Source organism: Amphiura filiformis, chromosome 20 (genome assembly GCF_039555335.1).
Source record: "Amphiura filiformis chromosome 20, Afil_fr2py, whole genome shotgun sequence".
Lineage (NCBI taxonomy): Eukaryota > Metazoa > Echinodermata > Ophiuroidea > Amphilepidida > Amphiuridae > Amphiura > Amphiura filiformis.
Genome location: NC_092647.1, coordinates 53,510,806 through 53,530,050, shown reverse-complemented (window position 1 = coordinate 53,530,050; position 19,245 = coordinate 53,510,806). Strand labels below are relative to the sequence as shown.

Sequence of the window (19,245 nt, the reverse complement as noted above, 5' to 3'; positions counted from 1 at the left end):
AAGCCTTCTAAATTTGGTAGTGTCTTTACTGCACAAAATTAATATTTGCACGGAACGGCTGATTTGTTTCTAAAACAAAATCCTACTATTAAAACTTTTATTACTAAGCTTCAAAACCTCAAAAAATCGAAAAAAATATCCCCCTTCCAAAAGGCTATATATTTCAGTTCGACATTACCACGTGTTTCGGGTTTCGTGCAAGCAGGTCACATTTAATATTTACTTTTTAAAAATCTATACGAACCCAAAATATTTTCAGTTTAGTCTACTGCGGTAAAGACTAGACTACGCTGATTCGTTTGTATTTTAAGCAGATCTGAGGCAGCCCGGAAACTGTCGGAATTACCACGTCTGATAAAGGCACCACCTTACATGTTTAAGGTCAAGTCTTTTCACCCGCTACATGTCAATGTTCATTCGTTACAATGAATGCCGAACTCTACAAATTTGTTTGGTTCGAGAAAAAAGGAAAAACTAGGTCACATTATAATGTGCACTGATTGTTCGTGTACTTACACGTTAACAAATATATTGTTGTGCTCAGATTTTAGAATTATGTATTATAATTAGTAAGCTTTTGGCGGGTTCGCCGTCGGACAAGTTTAGAACTGTCAAGTTTTTGTTAGGAGTAGCTCTGACTTCTTCAGGATAATGTACCTAAGAATGAGACATGTAGGCCGCCCCTTGCCTACTGATGGCTTCGTTCACTGAAGATTGTCCCTTGTCAACAGGCAGATCTTGCCTATCTGCTAAAGTAAAAGGTTTGGTTGTTCTTTAAAGAGCTCTTCACTCGAGACTATCCCTTGTCAACAGAGCACAAGCAGACCTCGCCTACCTGCTAATGTAAAAGGTTGGTGGCTCTGAAAAGGGCCGTTCACTGAAGACTGCCCCATGTCAACAGAAAACAAGCAAGGTTGTCTGGTCGATCCAGAAATTTGGTGCATATCTGTACGCATTTGTAAAATTAATGCCGTATAGAACGTATGTTTTAAACTAAAATGGATTTAATTACTTAAACTGTTGACTTTTTAATTGAACATTATATGCACATGTAAAACTTATTTACGTTTTGTACCTACAATAAAACCAAAAATAGTAAACAAATGATTTGAATCCCGTGCATAAATTGTGGCAATACAGCTTGCTCAGTTTTCAGGCATTCCGTCTGGATTGTCAATGACACCCACTACTGATGCCAAAAAAGAGTCAATGGCTACAGTATAGCGCGCCAATGACCCCAATATGGAGTTACTTAGTCAAATTGACTGCAAAGCTATTTGACAAAACAAGAAACAATAAAAATCTTAAACAAGCCAGAGGCAAAATGAAACCAACATTCTATCTTAAGCTATGATGACCAATCCGGTGACAGGATTTAATCACGGATGAGCGCTGGAGTGTGCTTTTTGGTTTCAATGGCCTCTCGCACCCGACGTGAATATTCGACATACGATTGACAACTTTGGTCTATTTTAAATGGGAAACTTAAGCGCTATGCTCAGAAATAGCTGACGTTTTTCTGGAGAAGCGAGGATATTGCAACAGATCGTATTAATTGGTTATGAAGGTGATTGTTACCTTGTGCAGTCAAGGGGTGTTAAAGGGTTAGTTGTAAATTTCCCAGGAAGATAAGAATCACTCTTAAATAAATCTGACAATATTTGAGATCTTATCCAATATGCAGATCAACAGAATTGATCCTGAATTTCTTTATGATGTAGAATCTTGTTTTTTTTATTGTCTTCCATGCCTGCGAAGATATGGGTATAATGTATTGTATTTTATAAATCAAAGTTATCCCGCAAATTATATGCCATTACGTGAAGGCAAATGCTGTTAATTAATGGAACAGGCTACAATCTTAGAAATATTATGTTGGGACACGTGGTCAATTTTACTCCTTGCTTCCATCCCCAGTCACGTAAATTCTGATGGACGTTTTTCAAATAATGTTCTACGTGTAGCTTCAACCCTCCTGTATGCTATATCCCTCCCCTTCCCCCACCAATCAATGTTGCAGAGTCCAACACGGAGCCTGATGATAAAACCCCGATCAACACTGTTACAAGGGGAAGGGGGGTCGATTTTAGTTCATGGTCCTAAACTGTCCCAAGACTAAATTCTATGATTGTAGCTCTGAATATCAAAATATGTTGGTAATTTGACTTTTGAATAATTTGCAGTAGAAATCATTTTAGTCAGATATTCCAACTTGATGTGGAGAATTTGCACTTCAAAGGAAGATGCTAAAGCAAACATCAAAAGAGGAAATAAAAACACAAACAAACAAAATATAGGATAATGTATTTTAAAAGGACAAAATAGGTAAACATAAAGACAAGCACCATTTCGAGGAGATATAATGCCCTTCTTCAGACAACCAAGAAAATAAATAAAATAAGCCACAGTTATAGCAAGCATATAATATAATAATAAGTAGATCAATAATTCTATAGATCTGAGGTATTTTTGACGCCGATGACAAGAGCAGAGACAAAAAACTAAAGTAAGCTAAAGAAAGCTTGCTCCATTTTAAGCGATGAAAATAATGGGAAATGTTGCCAATTGATATTCATAAGATTTGTGCTAGGCAGGTGTGAAAGATACCTGACTGTGCGTTTTAATTACGTAACACATAAAGGCTTCAACGAATATCTGTATTGTGCTGTTATGTGCTTAGTTTCTATAATAATTATTATTCCATTCCTTTCTCTATTTCTTTTGCATTGTTTTGCTTTCTCTGCTCTTCGTTTTTCGTACACTTTCTTACACTTTCTCCCCTGTCTCCATCTTTTACCCTTTATAGAACCTAAACCTTATCACTGCTTAGGGTTCTGCATACAGGACAAAAAGAGTGTTACCTCTAACAGTACGCGATTTCGTATTCTTCAGCCACAATTGACATAATGAAATGCCTCTATTACACTCAGCGCTTAGTGAGAGGGATATAAACCATAAGCTGAGCCCAGCTGAAATACATTTTATCCATCCACTAAAACTGCTGTATTTCTTAACACTATCTTCCATTGGGGTGGAGAAATTTGTTGCATAATTTAGCATGTTTTACAGGTTTCTATATCTTTCGAACTCTGTCGGTAAAATTGAAAGTATAAAAAAAGCTTTTCGCCTTCCTCATTTCTTCTAAGCAAAGTAAGATTGTATGGACGTCACTTAGCGTTCCACGAAAAACATAATTCTTTTCAATTACATTGACGTCTACTGGTTGCTGGGACCAGCAAGTTTTAAAAAAAAACCGAATACAAAAAAATGTATTGACACGGCTGCAATCGTATCTACGAAATGACATCGCTTCGTTGAATGGAACATTCCATTGTTCAACTCATGAAAATATTAATTGCCGTGTATGGGCCGCTTTAAGATAACGTCCCTCATATTGAAAACGGTACTCTCATGGTTCATTTACCCATTTAAATGAACCATAGAGGAGAGAGAGTAAATCTGAATATAATCTACTTGATTTCTAAGTCAATTCCCGAGAAAGTTTCCACCTCCAGTAATTGAAGCTGGGAATGCACCATAGGCGACTACCCCCAAACACTGCAATGCTCCCCACAAAATGATACTCCGACGTAGGAGACACGATGAACAAATACACTTTGTAAAGTGGGGACATTAATAGGGATTGTTCTTTCAGCAGTTAGTAACTAGCGTAAAAACACCACTTTGTGCTACCACCTGTAATTGTGTTTCTTATACGAAGATAAAAAGTGATCGTCTAAGATGTTAAATACTAGTTACCTGACAATATCAGAACACTTTAACATACAGCTGAGACAGAATCGTGTTGCTCAACGATATGTACACTGCTGCAGCTGTCATTCATGTCTCTTAAAGGAGTATTTCGTGATCCTAGCACCCTCTTTTTATGACATTTTTCAGTACATACCCAGCAAACACAAACCATTTTCGACATCATTCCCAAAAAGTTAGAAAATGTAGCCAGAAAACGTTTAAATGTCGGGTTATATAAAGGGTATATAAAGGGTATAAAACGTTTTCATAATATTCAAAAAATATTTTAACATAATGTTATTTAGCCTAAGTGTTAACAAAACATTTAGCAAAAACTGTTTGCAAAAATATTTTACAATGACATTTTGAAAACATTTTAAAAATATTGTTGTAGTGTATTTTCATACAAAACGTTTTAAAACGTTTTCATGACCTTTATATAACCCGATATTTTAATGTTATTAAACCGTTTTTATCTAAACCAAAATCCAAATTATAACATGTTTAAAACGTTTTAAAAACATTTTTGTATTTTCTGTTGATTCCGATTTTTGCGTTTGCGAGTTATGCATGATTATGTGTATTACACTGCTCCATAGACAATACGTTGTAATTTTGTTTTGGTATACCAGAACGAAATTCAAATTTCATGATATCTTTGCTAAACGAATTAATCTGCAAGAAATATTTTGTACATAAACATTATGTAGCCAGAGGTTTCCAGTGATATAAAAATCTCAACTCTTTTTGAGAAAAGTGGGGGGATGAGGCTGTGGATAACGAAATGCCCTTTTAATGTAATGTAACAGCTTAATCATTTAACATATTTTTGTAAGTTATGAGTATTGGCAATAGAATTTCAATAAACAGTCTTTAAAGTTACGTTGTCTGTTCACAAAATAACAGAGTATAAAAAGAAGTCCATATTATTAATGATTTTTGAAAAATTGTCACCAAACAATTGTACTTATAATAATAGATGTTTTTCGTAGGTGTATGCATGCAATATTCAACCGTTCAGGTTGAACACTTGAAACGTCTTGCATACGAACTACGTAATTGCAAGGAAACTAATTAAGTTGATTAACACAACCTTGCCTCTGATATAATATTTGCTACTGATTAATATGCTGTGCTATTGAAATCCATTCATGAGGCATCAATCAGGCATCCCACCATCTTGTAATAAAAATAATTCAAACATAATACAATCTTGAACATAGGTTAATTCTTATGTATGCTAAGTGAAACTTAAGAGGATTTCGACATAATCACTGCGCGGGGGAGGGAGTAAGATAAAAAGAATTCCTGCGTCTCAAATATCTGTCCACTCATCTAAGCACTTCCATTTTATATTTAGCGATAAATCTAAGCAGACAATAATTTACCAATATCATCACGGATGAAAGAAAACAAGGACAATTATTTCTGCATATCTGGTAGCTGAAATGTTATACGGAATAATATTATGAACAAAAATGAAGAGTATACTTGAGAAATACCTTGAGGCGAGGAAACATACGTTCATTTAATCCAGTTCATGGCTTGTATTATGCCAATCAAGGAGGTCATTCACCAAGATAGGACTGTCAAGTTCACCAAATATGTGTCAATCTTACATCGACAGATCTGCATACCACAAGTATAGGTAACATTTATGTAACAGTGTATTCCAAGCGGATTTCCAGTTGCTGAAATATTTCAAATCAGTTGCCATGAGTTAATGAGAATTATGACGTGTTTGTGCAACAATGCTATCAAACAAAATTGTATTATTACCAGCAATTGTGTGATATAATTCCTGTTGATATTAAATATACACGTGTAAAATTTTAGTTCTCATAATCAGAGCTACAGGGTGTGTCGACAATAATGTTGTCACTGGGCTAAAAAAACACCTACCAGAGCAAAGCCATCGCCAAATACATAAGTTTAAGTGCAGTCATTGATTCTAACAGGATCTATGGTTCTAAACTGGTTTGGCAAATGCGCGTTAGAACCACGGTCAATTAGTTCCTTTGTGGCTGTCTTATCCTGTGCATTTGGCGTAGGCTCTTATCCTCTTCTTCATCATGCTACCATATTCTGTTTGTTATTGTTATTATGTGATTAGATATTAGGTATTGAGCAATTGTGGCTCCTCGGTAGTTTTTGCATTTTTCTTCTAAAATACTTTATGTACGGTTCAGAACCAAAGACTGAGTCAAAGCTGAACCTGAAGAATTTGTCGACAATATTATTATTACATATACTATTAGTTGCATACCCAGAGACCGCAATCAAAATATGAAAACTTATTTTTGAAACATAAAAACAATAGTATGAGATTTTTTTCATCTTACAAGTATGGTACCTTTAAGCTGACGCTATAATTGTCATATACTGTCAGCTTGTACACCTGCATCCCTTTAAATAAAGTTTGAATTGTCCAACATAAATATCCATTCGATTTGAACATATATATATTGCCATTTCCTATTTGGGCAAACACCTGTTTCTTCTGTTAAATTGTAATTTTTAAATTAAAATTAAAAGTTGTTATTACAACGATCATATACTACGTTTTTATGCAGCAAGTGAAAATAAAACCTTAAGTGATCTTACCACTGTCTTAGAAGAAAGCAAGGTTAAAATTTCGATATGAGATTATGAATATTCTTGAAATAAATTTTAGCAGACGAACGAAATCAGAAAATAGAAAATAAAAAAATCCTCGAAGTGAATTACCGAGAAGCTGAAAGTGGTATAAGCCATCGCCGCCTCGTTATACCTGGGCGTTTATTAAGTTTATGGTTGCATAGTCTCTTAAAGCAACAAATTAATTGAATCTCTTTAAGGCGAGTGGAATGACAGGATCTATTATTTTTCAAATTTATCCATTTAACTAAAACTTAAGAGTACTTAATATTAATACGTTGATCTTACAGGAAATAAGTCAAGAAACTCAATAATCTCATTATAGTTTTCATATGTATTGTGGTTATTTAGTTAAGGACAATAATATAAGCTTATACAATAAGCCAGCATCTCAATTTCATGGAGTAAAATGGGGGATGAGGTTCTCAATCGGGTCACCCACCCCTGATAAGAAAGACTGTTATTTGATCTTCTATCGCCTGTGCTCCATATAGGACTAATAGTTAAGAAGTGAATAAAGTAATACGCCTCCAATTCCTTTGTATTTGAACAGGTGCGACAATGTGTCGTGATCGCTCAGTGATTCACATAAAGAGTTCATTGCAAGCATTTTAGATCTGTGCGGCATTATATCCCACATGTTTACATATTAAATGTTAAAAAATTAAATCATTTTGTAAATATGGGTTTGCTGTAATTGTTGTGTGCGTGTGTGAATATCGTAGGGGTGTGGGGGTGTGTACACGTAAACACAAACAAAATATTACATCTATATAGAAACAAATGCCCAATTCCTTTTAAGCGTAGTCATCGCGCGAGACATCCAAGGGTGTGCATCGGGTAAATAGTACGAGCTTTACGATTGGTAGTACACTTAATTTATTTTTTTAAAGGATTTGATATATTACTTTAATTGATTATCTAACCATCAATAGGTATTAAAAGTAATGTTATCTATTCAAGCTAGAGTGACACCTTATCCATATTGTCCTGGGTATGAGGTGTGCACCGCAGGGGAATGTGTTGATTTTAATTGTTAAAACTACAGCGTAGTTATATTGATTGTTCAAGGTGAAATCCTAATAACCATTACAATACATCCAAAGGTCTAAGGAAATTTAATATATAGGTATCACCGTAACTTGAACAGATAATAACAATGATTTTCAGCGTTCAATCATTTTATTAAATGTTATTGATTAAAGGCGGCGGAGGTCCAGAACAAGGATAGTTTACCTTAGCAAGTGTGAAAACAATCAACAGGTAGCTGATTTGGAAAGATGCATTTTAAAGGTGGGTGTGAGGTGAGTGTGTGTATAGAGGGGTGTATGTATTTTTGCTAGTAATTGTGTTGATAAAACTCTAACATTTTACAATATTTGGAGAAAGTCGTTAAGGTGATGACACAAAGTTTGAAGTATATGACGTCATTCAATTTGATTACGTCATTACAGTATACAAATGAATCTATATACATTTTGAGCCTGAAGAAAAGTTTGAAACCTAACAGCTGAAGGTCATAAACTGTATGGCGCACTTCAAGTCAATGCCTTCATCACTTCGCGTTATAAAGTTTTCAAAACACATTAACGATGAAACCATTACCATTGGAATAGAATAGATCAATGGTATGCCCTACTGTGAAATGAACCGTTATCTTTCAAACCGCAGGTATAGAGTGGCTATAGTTTGATTGTTTGTATGTTTGTTTTGTTGTGTTTTAATGTAGCCCTAATCTGCACTTGACAAAACCCAACAAAAACAAACATACAAACAATCAAACCATAGCCACTCTGTATTTGCGTTTTAAAAGATATAATAACGGTGCATTTCATTTAGTCGTTTTCATTACGAACTGATTATGACCTTGGGAAAAGAATAACTCAAAAGCAATTCTAACGAGAAGTTATTTAACATAACATGCACTTATTTAGAGCGCTTTACCAAGAAGCCGAACAATACGCTATACAATAAAGATATTTGATGTAATGTAATAAAATCACGGAAGCAAAATACCACTTTTTACTCCAACTCATTCGTACATTTAAATTAAATCATACTCAAATACGATGGGAATGGAATACATCACGACACTTTAATGGTCATCTTCAGCAGGTAAGCTTTATCATAATCAAATCATTAAATCAAAGCACGGGAAATATGATATTCTTGATCTAACGTAGGCATAGATATTAAACTATGGGTACAAATGTAAGTGCATTGACTTCATGCCCGACAGGAAATTGACCAAAGTACCGAATCATATGATGTACAGACATTTTTTAAATCATTTTCAAAAAATGATGTCAAAATATATTAGCCTTTAGAACTACATAAATGAACAGATGCCCCGTTTCTAAAACATTATTGAAAACTTCCATGAAGCTATGATTGAGTACGATTTGTGAAAGAGAATTAATAGAAATAATTAATTTTCTTTATTCATTATCCTAATTTTAGTGGAAATTTTTAGAAAATAAAATCACATAGATGCGTGTGATTTCGAACTTTTGCTGACCATTCTACAATTTATTTCGAACTTTTGCTGACCATTCTACAATTTATTTCGAACTTTTGCTGACCATTCTACGAGCGTATAGAATGACCAAACAATGCTTGCCAATTGCATATCAACATCCAAACAGATTAACAATGACCATGAAACGCCATGCACAAACGCCTAGGGATATTTACAAAGATCCTGCATAACTTGTACTTGTATTATCACAATGCTCTATCTTGAAGCATGCGCTATTACAAACATAAGACGAGTGCTTAAGCAAGAGATCTCGCAGGATGTTTAAAGGGATTCCATAATAAGTAGCATTTCCTACGAATACCAACTTCATGAAACTTTATTTTTTTAAGGGAGACAATGAATAGGTGACAGTTATGTTATTTAAAGCGTTGCATTTCTCTATAATTTCATTTTTTAAACTTTTTTTGTCAATCGAAACACCTTGCACTATAAAACAAAATACGTAGCAGGATACTTTGAGAAGTGTAAGGGTTAAATTGTGTTCAGTATTTATTAACATTTTAGCCAAAGCAGTACACAAAAGAATATGTGTCTTATTTCGTTTGAAATATGAAGAAAACAAAATCATGTTTACGAGCATGAACAATAAAAAGGAATCTAATCAAAGCTTTCATACAAACTATGTAATTCATGAAAATCCATTTATCCAGCCCAGATGTGTATTTATATAAGTTTTCTAATATTTTGGGTTTTTATTGATTATTATTTAAGTTGTTTAATAGAAATCCATTCACGTGGCATTAATAAAGCATCCTGTGGTTCACATCTCTTATAAAAATGATGCAAACAAGAGTACAATCTTGAGCATACGTTAATGCTTATATGTGATACGTGAAACTTAAGAGGATTTCGATATATGACACTGCGCGGGGGAGGGAGGCATATAAATATAATTCCTGTGTCTCAGTTACCTGTCTGTCCAGCCATCTAAGCACTTGTTTTACATTGAGCGACAAATCTAAGAAGACAATATTTTACCAATATTATTATGAAGGGAAATGAACATAGGAAATTGTTTCCAAATATTTGGTAGCTGAAATGCTATACGGAATAATAGGATGAAAAAAGAAAAGCCTACATGTATACTTGAGGACATTCTTGAGGTAATGAAACATACGTTCATTTAATCAAGTTCAATGCTTGTATTATCCCAATCAATGAGGTCATTCACCAAGATGGGACTGTCAAGTTCACCAAATATGTGTCAATCTTGCGTTGACATTATAGATAAGTATTATGAATCAGACAACATTGTATTCCACACGGCGCCGCATCAGACACGGAACAAACATCTTTTTGACAGTAATTGACCTTTTCGGAAAATCCCATAAGCCTTTGCGAGTAGACCTGAGAACTCGTCATTTGACGTCACGCCGACTTGCAATGCGCAGTAACGATGTTCGATAAACGATGTGCGCATCGGTGCAGATCGGCGTGACGTCAAATGACGACATCTCAGGTGTACTCCCAAAGGCTTATGGGATTTACCCCCGGAATTTACCGAAAAGGTCAATTACGTCTCGGGTTCTTGCTTGTTGCATGGACAGGGATTTTGCAGAAACATTACAAATCAGGGGTAATGTGAATCATGTCTCAACTGTTTTATCAAATTAAATTAGTTTGGAACCTTAGTCCTTATAGAAGCAAGTAAACTCCTCAACAAAAGTTTGGAAAGTTTTTTCAAGCATATGTATCTCGAATTATTTGTGACATATTTATATTGTGTTGCATATCACTGGATAGCTACAATACTTCCATTTACAATGACACCCCATTTGAAACAATAACATTTTTCACGGCTGAGTACATGCCTTGTGAATGTAGTGGGGTCTCAAAATGAATTTGCCAAATTGACCATTATTCTGTGCAGCAAGCTGCAATCCCATAACTTCACAATCTGGGACCTAATGCAATCCTCCAAGATGACACCGCTCGCCCCACCTAGCCTAACCAGGTCGGTGAGCAGCATGAGAAGAAGGTGCCTGACTATTGTGGCTGCCTGTGGTTTTTCCACCCGCTATTGAGGTTAGTGGCTAGCTTTGTTTGAGCACAGAATAATGGTCAATTTGGCAAATTCATTTTGAGACCCCACTACATTCACAAGGCGTGTACTCAGCCGTGAAAATGCTGTTGTTTCCAATGGGGTGTCATTGTAAAGGGGAGTATTGTAGCTATCCAGTGATATGCAACACGATATGAATATGCCACAAATAATTGGAGATACAGATGCTTCAAAAAAATCTTTCCAAACTTTTGTTGAGGAGTTTATATATAATCATAACTTAGCTTAAGCTATAAATATGTCGACAATATTGCGGATAATAAGTTGAACTACAGTAAATGAGCAAACTTAGTTATGACTTTGGAACACGAAATTGGTTTATATACGGTTTTCATCTTGCAAGAACGCTCCCTTTTAGCTGATGCTATTACCATATACTTTGACAACTTACTGTCTTTACTGTGTTACTGTCTTTCTATACGGGTGCGAGTCATAGGTAATCACCAAGGACATGGAAAACTAGATCAATGTCTTTGCAACATCTTGCTACAGAGTCATGTTAAACATCAAGCGTGTGGATCGGATTCCAAATGAAACCATCTACAATCTGACCAACACCACTCCACTGGTTGCCAGAGTCTGTACATGACTGCTGCTGTTTTAAAAACAATTTAATCTCAGTCTGAAAAAATAGTTTTACATTTGTTCAAAAAATAGTTTTACATTTGTTCAAAAAATAGTTTTACATTTGTTCAAAAATAGTTTTACATTTTGTTCAACATTTGTTCAATGTTTGTCTGAAATGCAAGGACAATAGTAATGCACTGAAGACTCGGCACCTAAGTTATAGAAAAAACACAGCGCAGATCCCATAACCTGGCCGTCTGACTCCATATTGGAGTGATGGACAGTACTGCACTTGAGATTAGAAATCTTAATCCAAACTTGAAAAATATAAATGTTTAACATATAGTTTTACATTTGTTCAAAAATAGTTTTACATTTTGTTCAACATTTGTTCAATGTTTGTCTGAAATGCAAGGACAATAGTAATGCACTGAAGACTCGGCACCTAAGTTATAGAGAAATAGAGAAACCACAGCGCAGATTACATAACCTGACTCCATATTGGAGTGATGGACAGTACTATATACACTAGAGATTAGAAATCTTAATCCAAACTTGAAAAATATAAATTTTTCCTATAGATCAATGTATTACATTGCAGAAATAAACTGTATTATTAAACTGTTTCGACTCGCCTTATAGAAGCTTATAGAGGCGGTAGATATGATATTTCACTTAAAGGGTAACATTTATTTAGTCGTTTTCATTATGAACTGACTATGAGTAAATCGAAGGGAAAGGATAATATCACATTATAAGATAAAATGCCTGTATAATATCGCCAAACTAGCTTGTTACTAAAATAGATTATTAGATACATGCATAACATAACAGGTATTTTATATAACGCATCATATAAAGAAGTTGAACAAGACGCTGATGATATTTCGAGGTAATCTAATACAAACACGGAAGCATAGTATCATTGTATGGGCGTTGTTTTGAACTAAACCATTCGAACATTTAAAGTGAACCATACTCGACTAAGATGGCAATTCAAACATTTTAATTGCCATCTTCAGCAGGTAAGCTTGATCATATAACAAATTATTAAACCAAAACACGGGAAATATGATATTCTTGATCTAACGTAAGCATAGATATAAAACCACCGGTACAAATTTAAGAGTATTGATTTCTTGCCCAACAGGAATATTTACAAAACTTTAAATTTCTTTTTAAATGTCCCGAATCATGTATGATGTATTGGCATTATGATTTTTACACGAAGTATCTATCTTCAAAATTTATGCCAAAAACAATCTTATTTCGTAAATTAAAGAAGATCGTTGTTAAACGACATGGGGAAACCTCCATGATGAGCATTCGTGAGGCAAAACAAGATTATTAATTGTTTTCAAACTTGAAAGAGAAGTAATAGAAAGAAATCATTTTCATAACATTATCCAACTTTTAGAGGATCATTTTCAGAAAGTAAAACCTATGCGTGCGATGAACAGGTTGACCATTCTACGAGTGCAAACAATTCTTGCGATTATAATCCCACATACAAACCTGCCTCTTACTCTAACCTTGAAATACCATGCACAAACACCCAGGGATATTTACAAAGATTCTGGATCACTTTTATTTGCATTGTCACAATGCTCTGTCCTGAAGCATGAGCTATTACAAACATATGACGAATGCTTAAGAAATGGATCTCGCAGGTTAATAATGAGAGGACTCAGAAAAACGATCTTGTTGTGCGTCAGGTGAGTATTGAACGATCCGACATCGACCTTTGATGTATACAATTATACCACCTGCTTGCAGTGCCTCAGCAAGAGGTGCTATGTCCTAGGACGTCGACTTCATAATGTATGACTACAAAAGTATATCTGTGATATTTGAATTCTTCTACACGCTCGCTATGAATTGAGCAATGCAATTTTGCTAAAGCTCACTACCATTCGCAAGATGCTGTGAACTACTTTTTTCTGCTGCTTCGACCAACAATACATCGTATAACCTTAATGAAATGTGAAGTATGAATGGAACAGATACTGATACGTCAATGAAATCAATTGAATGGGTCGACTACTGTTTTTCCTTGTAAATCATAAGTCATAAATTACTATGTACTATGTCAGATGGCATGGACAGTGTCAAACATTGGTCTTAGATGATGTCGAAGGCAGGATATAATAATGACCCGATCTTATTAGATTTTGATGTAAAGATCAGACAATGAGCAATGTTATTAAATGGTTCTTGAGTTATGTTGTAAAGAGGGCTGAAACAACAACACTTTTGTAAAACGTACATAACTCATTAACATCAATACAATAAATTAAGCAAGTTTTCAAAGTATATGATTTGTAGAATGAACTTTTGCAAAACACCAAAGTGTTATTTTTCAATAATATATTGATTCTGATAATGAAAATCGATTTTTTGGCTGCTCTGACCAACAATACCTCGTATAAACCTTAAAGTAGTCCAATTTGAAAATCACACTGTTCGGAAGTTTTCAATAGGGGATGTGTGTTTTCAACTGAAATTACCCTAAACTGTATCTAAACGAAAGGCAATACAAAGTCTTTGCCTATAGTTAAGTGGTTAAGGAAACAAGTTGATATAAATGGTTGTAACATTGATCAATTATATAATGAAATACTATATATACGTTTGTCACAAGAATTTCTGTTTACATGAATTGCAACTTAAATATCCTAAGTTAGCCAGATCACAGAATCAATTGACATCAGAAGTGTTTCAACAATCTTAAGGATATATAAATACTTGCTTGATCGAGGCGTGATTTGAATAGTCTTCAAAACTGTTGATTTTTCATAGGTGGAATTCAGAAAAGGAACCACTTTCATGTCAGCAGTCAAGTATAGCCTTTGATATATATTTAGTGTGCTAGGTACTTTACCCAATTCAAATGGCAACTTCTTGTACCATACACCGAAAATGCTAATTATATCTGCACTCAATAGCAAAACTGTTCTGAATTGTGGCCAGATATTTGCTTTGGGTCTCTCTTAGTCTTTATTAAAAGAAAAAATCAATCCCTTTAATGTGCCTATAATAAAGGAGCAAGATGAGACTGCTACAAAATTTATTTCCTTATTGAGACACCGTTTGAAGATTCCTTAGTTTTGCTCTTAAAATTAAATAATTTGTTCCAAATTAATCTACGAAGACGGACCCAAACTACATGACATTATACATTAATAAATTCATGAGAATATACGAATACAAGGTCGTTTTCACAGTCGTTGGATACCCATTCTTAGTAAATGTGTTGTTGGAGTCACGTTGATATCCGAAAAAGATGTCATGTTGTTACTTAAATATAAGCAAAAGAATTAAGATAGCAGTTGTGTTCATTCCTGGATATCTTAAGCAAAGACAAATATGTGTCAAAATTTAAACAAGCAGCTGATGCCTGTACTCTTTAGCTCTGAATTAAGATCTTATTTGTTGAAATTGGTTGAGAATTAAAGAAACGGTGAACCAAAACCCAATGAAGATACGAACTAAAATGTTGCACTTTTGTGTTCTAATCAATGAAAGCACGACGCTAGTTTTTCGTGATAATCAATGAAAGCACGGCGCTAGTTCTCTTGTTCGCGAACGCTTTATGTACAAATCAATAGGGCATGGAATGTAATGTGGTAAACTGAAACTTTTAAATTTGAATCTTCCTTGGATTTTTGGATCGTCGCGTCTTTATTTTTTGAACAATTTCAACGAATGAGATCTTAAATTCGAGCTAAAAGATGCAGCTATTGGCACCTGGTTCCAATTAAGACATATCTGCCTTTGTTCAGGATATACAGGGGGTGAACGTAACTGGTACCTTAATTATTTGGCTTACTGTATATAGGAATAAAATAAAACATTTCGTTAAACTTACCGGATCCCAATCATCTTCCAAACTTTGTAAATCTTGAATTCTGTTTTCATCTATATTCATTTTCCTTTTGCCAACTGGAAGAGAGAGAACGAGAAGAGGAAAGTAAGTAATACATAAGGAAAATACTTTTTCAAATCATTTACATCATCTGCCGCAATGGCCTGATGACATAACCCGTGATAGATGTCATTGTACACTTCATGATTTAATGCTGCGGTTTGCGCTATACAGCACTAATGTCAGAGCGTTCTTGATAAAAATGGAATACTACGGTACAGCAATCATATTAATGTCATACGCAATCATCACCATCTCATTTAAACAATTGTTTATTGTCTTAAGGCTACTAGAGCGGTTAAGAAGTTATTCCACATGTCAGTTATGTCAATGTATATGTTGATAGAACAGATAGTATGAGATTTTGACAGATCACTTAGATGACAACTGAATTAATGTCATTTACTATTAATCTAAGATGGGTGAACGACCGAAATGATTTTAATTCTATTAATATCTTCCTTGTAATATTGTTAACATTTAACCATTATGTACTTTTCTTCGATCCATTGCATGCGGATTTTGCATAATGTACATTTTACATCATTTCAATTGAAGATCTGCATCAAGTCCTTTTATTGTCAGCCTTTTATATTTCCCTGATTGATTTTACCCTGTGGTTTCAGAGACAGTAGTGTAGGAACAACCATAACATTGTGACATTCTGGGTTGACAAGCAAATAAGGACAAGCTTCCATCTAAAAACGTGACAAGAAAGGTTTACTTGGTTCTTCACAAGTGGAGCATGAGAATGATCTTGATATTATTGCGATTATGTTGGAAACAAAACTGGAATTGTAATCATATTTGCTTAATCATGACTGTGCGTCTCTTTGCGTTTCAGTAAACTGATTTAAAGGCCCATTCAGTGATTTGCTCATCCGGACGATCGTAAAAAATCACCAAAATTCAGATTTTGGTACCTTTGTCATTGTCATAGATGTGCTAACATAGCCTGCGAGTGGTTCAGCTGAAAGCTGTGTATTTAAGACAAAATAAGACATTTTACACGAATCTGTAATTTAGATACTGACAGTATCTAAATTAGCTACATGTATTTGAATGGGGATTCAACTTCGTCAGTACTGCTGTTTTCTTCGTTTTTTGCCAAATTTGTCATTTCAAAAATACCAAATGACAATTTGAATGACTTATCCTTCACTTTTAAGCAATGTATAAGCAATTTTAATTTTTTACACTTGCGCTGGGATCACTGAATGGGTCTTTAAGTTAAATACCAATTAATACACATAACCCCGCACCAACCGCATGCGCGCCAGTTGCATTCTATACACAACACACCACTTAAGGGTATACGATGTATTGTTGGTCGAAGCAGCAACAAAAATGTAGTTCACAGCATCTTGTGAATGGTAATGAGCTTTAGCAAAAAATTGCATTGCTCAATTCATAGCGAGCGTGTAGAAGAATTCAAATATCACAGATATACTTTTGTAGGTCCTGTGGTTCTTGAGTTACATGTATGTTGTAAAGAGGGCTGAAACAACAACACTTTTGTAAAACGTACATAACTCATTAACAACAATAAATTAAGCAGGTTTTCAAAGTATATGATTTGTAGAATGAACGTTTGCAAAACACCAAAGTATTATTTGTCAATAATATATTGATTCAGATAATGAAAATCTATTTTTTTGGCTGCTTCGACCAACAATACCTCGTATAACCTTAAGCATAAAAACCCCATGATTTTTGAAAAGACACTGAGTAAACGAGTTCTAGAGTTCAAACCCTTACACCCTACTATTTAGGTGAATAGCAAATATATTTCTGATGGCAGCTGAAATCTATTTAGGGTTCTTTAGGGCGGCTAATCAGGACATTAACAATGACTAAATTATTCCCCAGACTATGAGCCGTGAACTAATTTTAGGTCACGAGCTCATCGTAATTAGTTCGCGTAAAGTACAATTTAAATGTGAGAGTATTACGACACTAGTTAAAGTTGAATTATAACTGGAGCACAGGTGACAAATATCAACAAACTTTCAATGTTACTGTCTGTGAGCAAGTTGTGCAATGTATGCCATATTATCAAGTTCCTGGGACTCTAAAGCATAGCTATTGTGCTTTACGTTTGGTTGATTTTGCTGAATGTTGATGAAGATTATATGTGGTGACAAGTGAGAAATATTAGCAGTTTGGTAAAGGCATGTCAAGTAAGCAAGATGAAGGTTAAATAAAGAAAATAATGTATAGAGCAGACCCTTACCCACTTATGGTTCAATCACACTAAGGTAGGATTGTCCACGTTCTCAATAAATGCCTGGTCAGCGCGGATAGAAATGTTCACATAATTCAAAATATATCATATCGTGCAAACTAATTTTAGTGTAACACAAACCTGACATTTTATTCACTATACCATCACTGGCATCACTTGAAGAAACAACTGAGGGCTTTCCTTTGACTATCTTTTACATTGTCACATGCCACAAAGGAAGTTAATCCCAATTGAATCCGCATTGGTCCAGTCCGTGGTGCCGGTGCGAGCTTACCGTAATTGGTATTGGTGCCATTCATGTGCAATGTTTAGTTATAAAGATGCAGTGACGGTTGGTACGAACCTCTCTTCATAACAAGTAGGCAGAACATCGTATTTTAAAGCTGAAGGCTTCAATGTTGTAAACTAGAAGAGTGTACTCATTGTGTATTCCCGCCTCATTCCTGCCAGACATGACCATGTATTCAATTGAAAAGAGCGTTCATCGACATTCGACTCTCCAGTGAAAAATTTCATTCAGAGTTCCCAAGTGTTAATATTCAATTTATTTCATGATATTTCATTATGTCGAACTCAGCAGCTTTCGTTATCTTAATCTTTGATTTCACAAATGGTTCCAGATTTCAATCAATAGAAAGCTGACAATAACAATTCTTTCTTGCTTTCTTTATGCTTGGGTTTACTTCCACCGTGCACTGAAATCCCAATTGTCCAAAGAAGAAACGTCACTATACTCTATGACTGAGGAGACTGTCAAATTGAAAATTGAAATGATTCAACTTTTATTCTCCTGCGAACATAGTAAGCAGATACTGTGTTTTACTTTAGGAAGAGACAAATATGTGATGCGATCAAGCAAAATCAGTCGGAACTCGGAAAAATTAAATTTTCAGTTTCTTATAGGATAATAGAAAGCATTTACAAAGTTGGATTTTGCAGAAAACCCCATTGAAATTGAACAACCAGTTCCAAAAATATGAGCAATTAAAGAGTTTCCAAAACACTAGGAAACAAAAGGAAATATTTCCTTTGTTTGGCTATATCTCAAAATCAATGTTTGCGAGTTCCGACTGATTTTGCTCGATCGCATCACATATCTACCTCTCCAATAAAATGGTATCTAAAAGAAAAGGTAAAGGAGTCGAACCTGCAATATTTACCAGACGAAGTGCCCAACTCTCCTTCAAATGATGTCAGTGCGCATTCAGCTCAGCATTCAAGATTCAATATTTCTATACTTTAATATCTCCAGTGCAGTTTTCTTTACATTTGACAATAATTGTTATCAATTGACCTTTTCGGTAAATCCCATAATTCACAACGGTTCGACTCGAGATGTCGTCATTTGACTTCACGGGACCAACCGCAAGGAGTTATGGGATTGATCAAAAGGTCGATTGAACGAAACCTATCCACCTTTTTCTTAATTGATCACTTCGTTGCCGTAGGTGGCGTTTGGCTCCAATTAGGCCGGAGTTAGCGAAGCGGAAAACTGAAAGCGAGACTAAAGATGTAAA

At 34.8% G+C, this 19,245-nt stretch overlaps 1 protein-coding gene across 2 annotated transcripts in view; it reads right to left on the bottom strand.

Moving 5' to 3' along the window:
* Positions 1-19,245, bottom strand: part of LOC140142001 (uncharacterized) — a 192,309-nt gene that overhangs the window by 95,827 nt on the left and 77,237 nt on the right. For both annotated transcript variants that reach the window (XM_072163900.1, XM_072163899.1), the window contains exon 3: positions 15,427-15,500. In XM_072163900.1, coding sequence (XP_072020001.1) covers positions 15,427-15,500 — 74 coding nt within the window. The remainder of the gene's footprint in view (positions 1-15,426; positions 15,501-19,245) is intronic.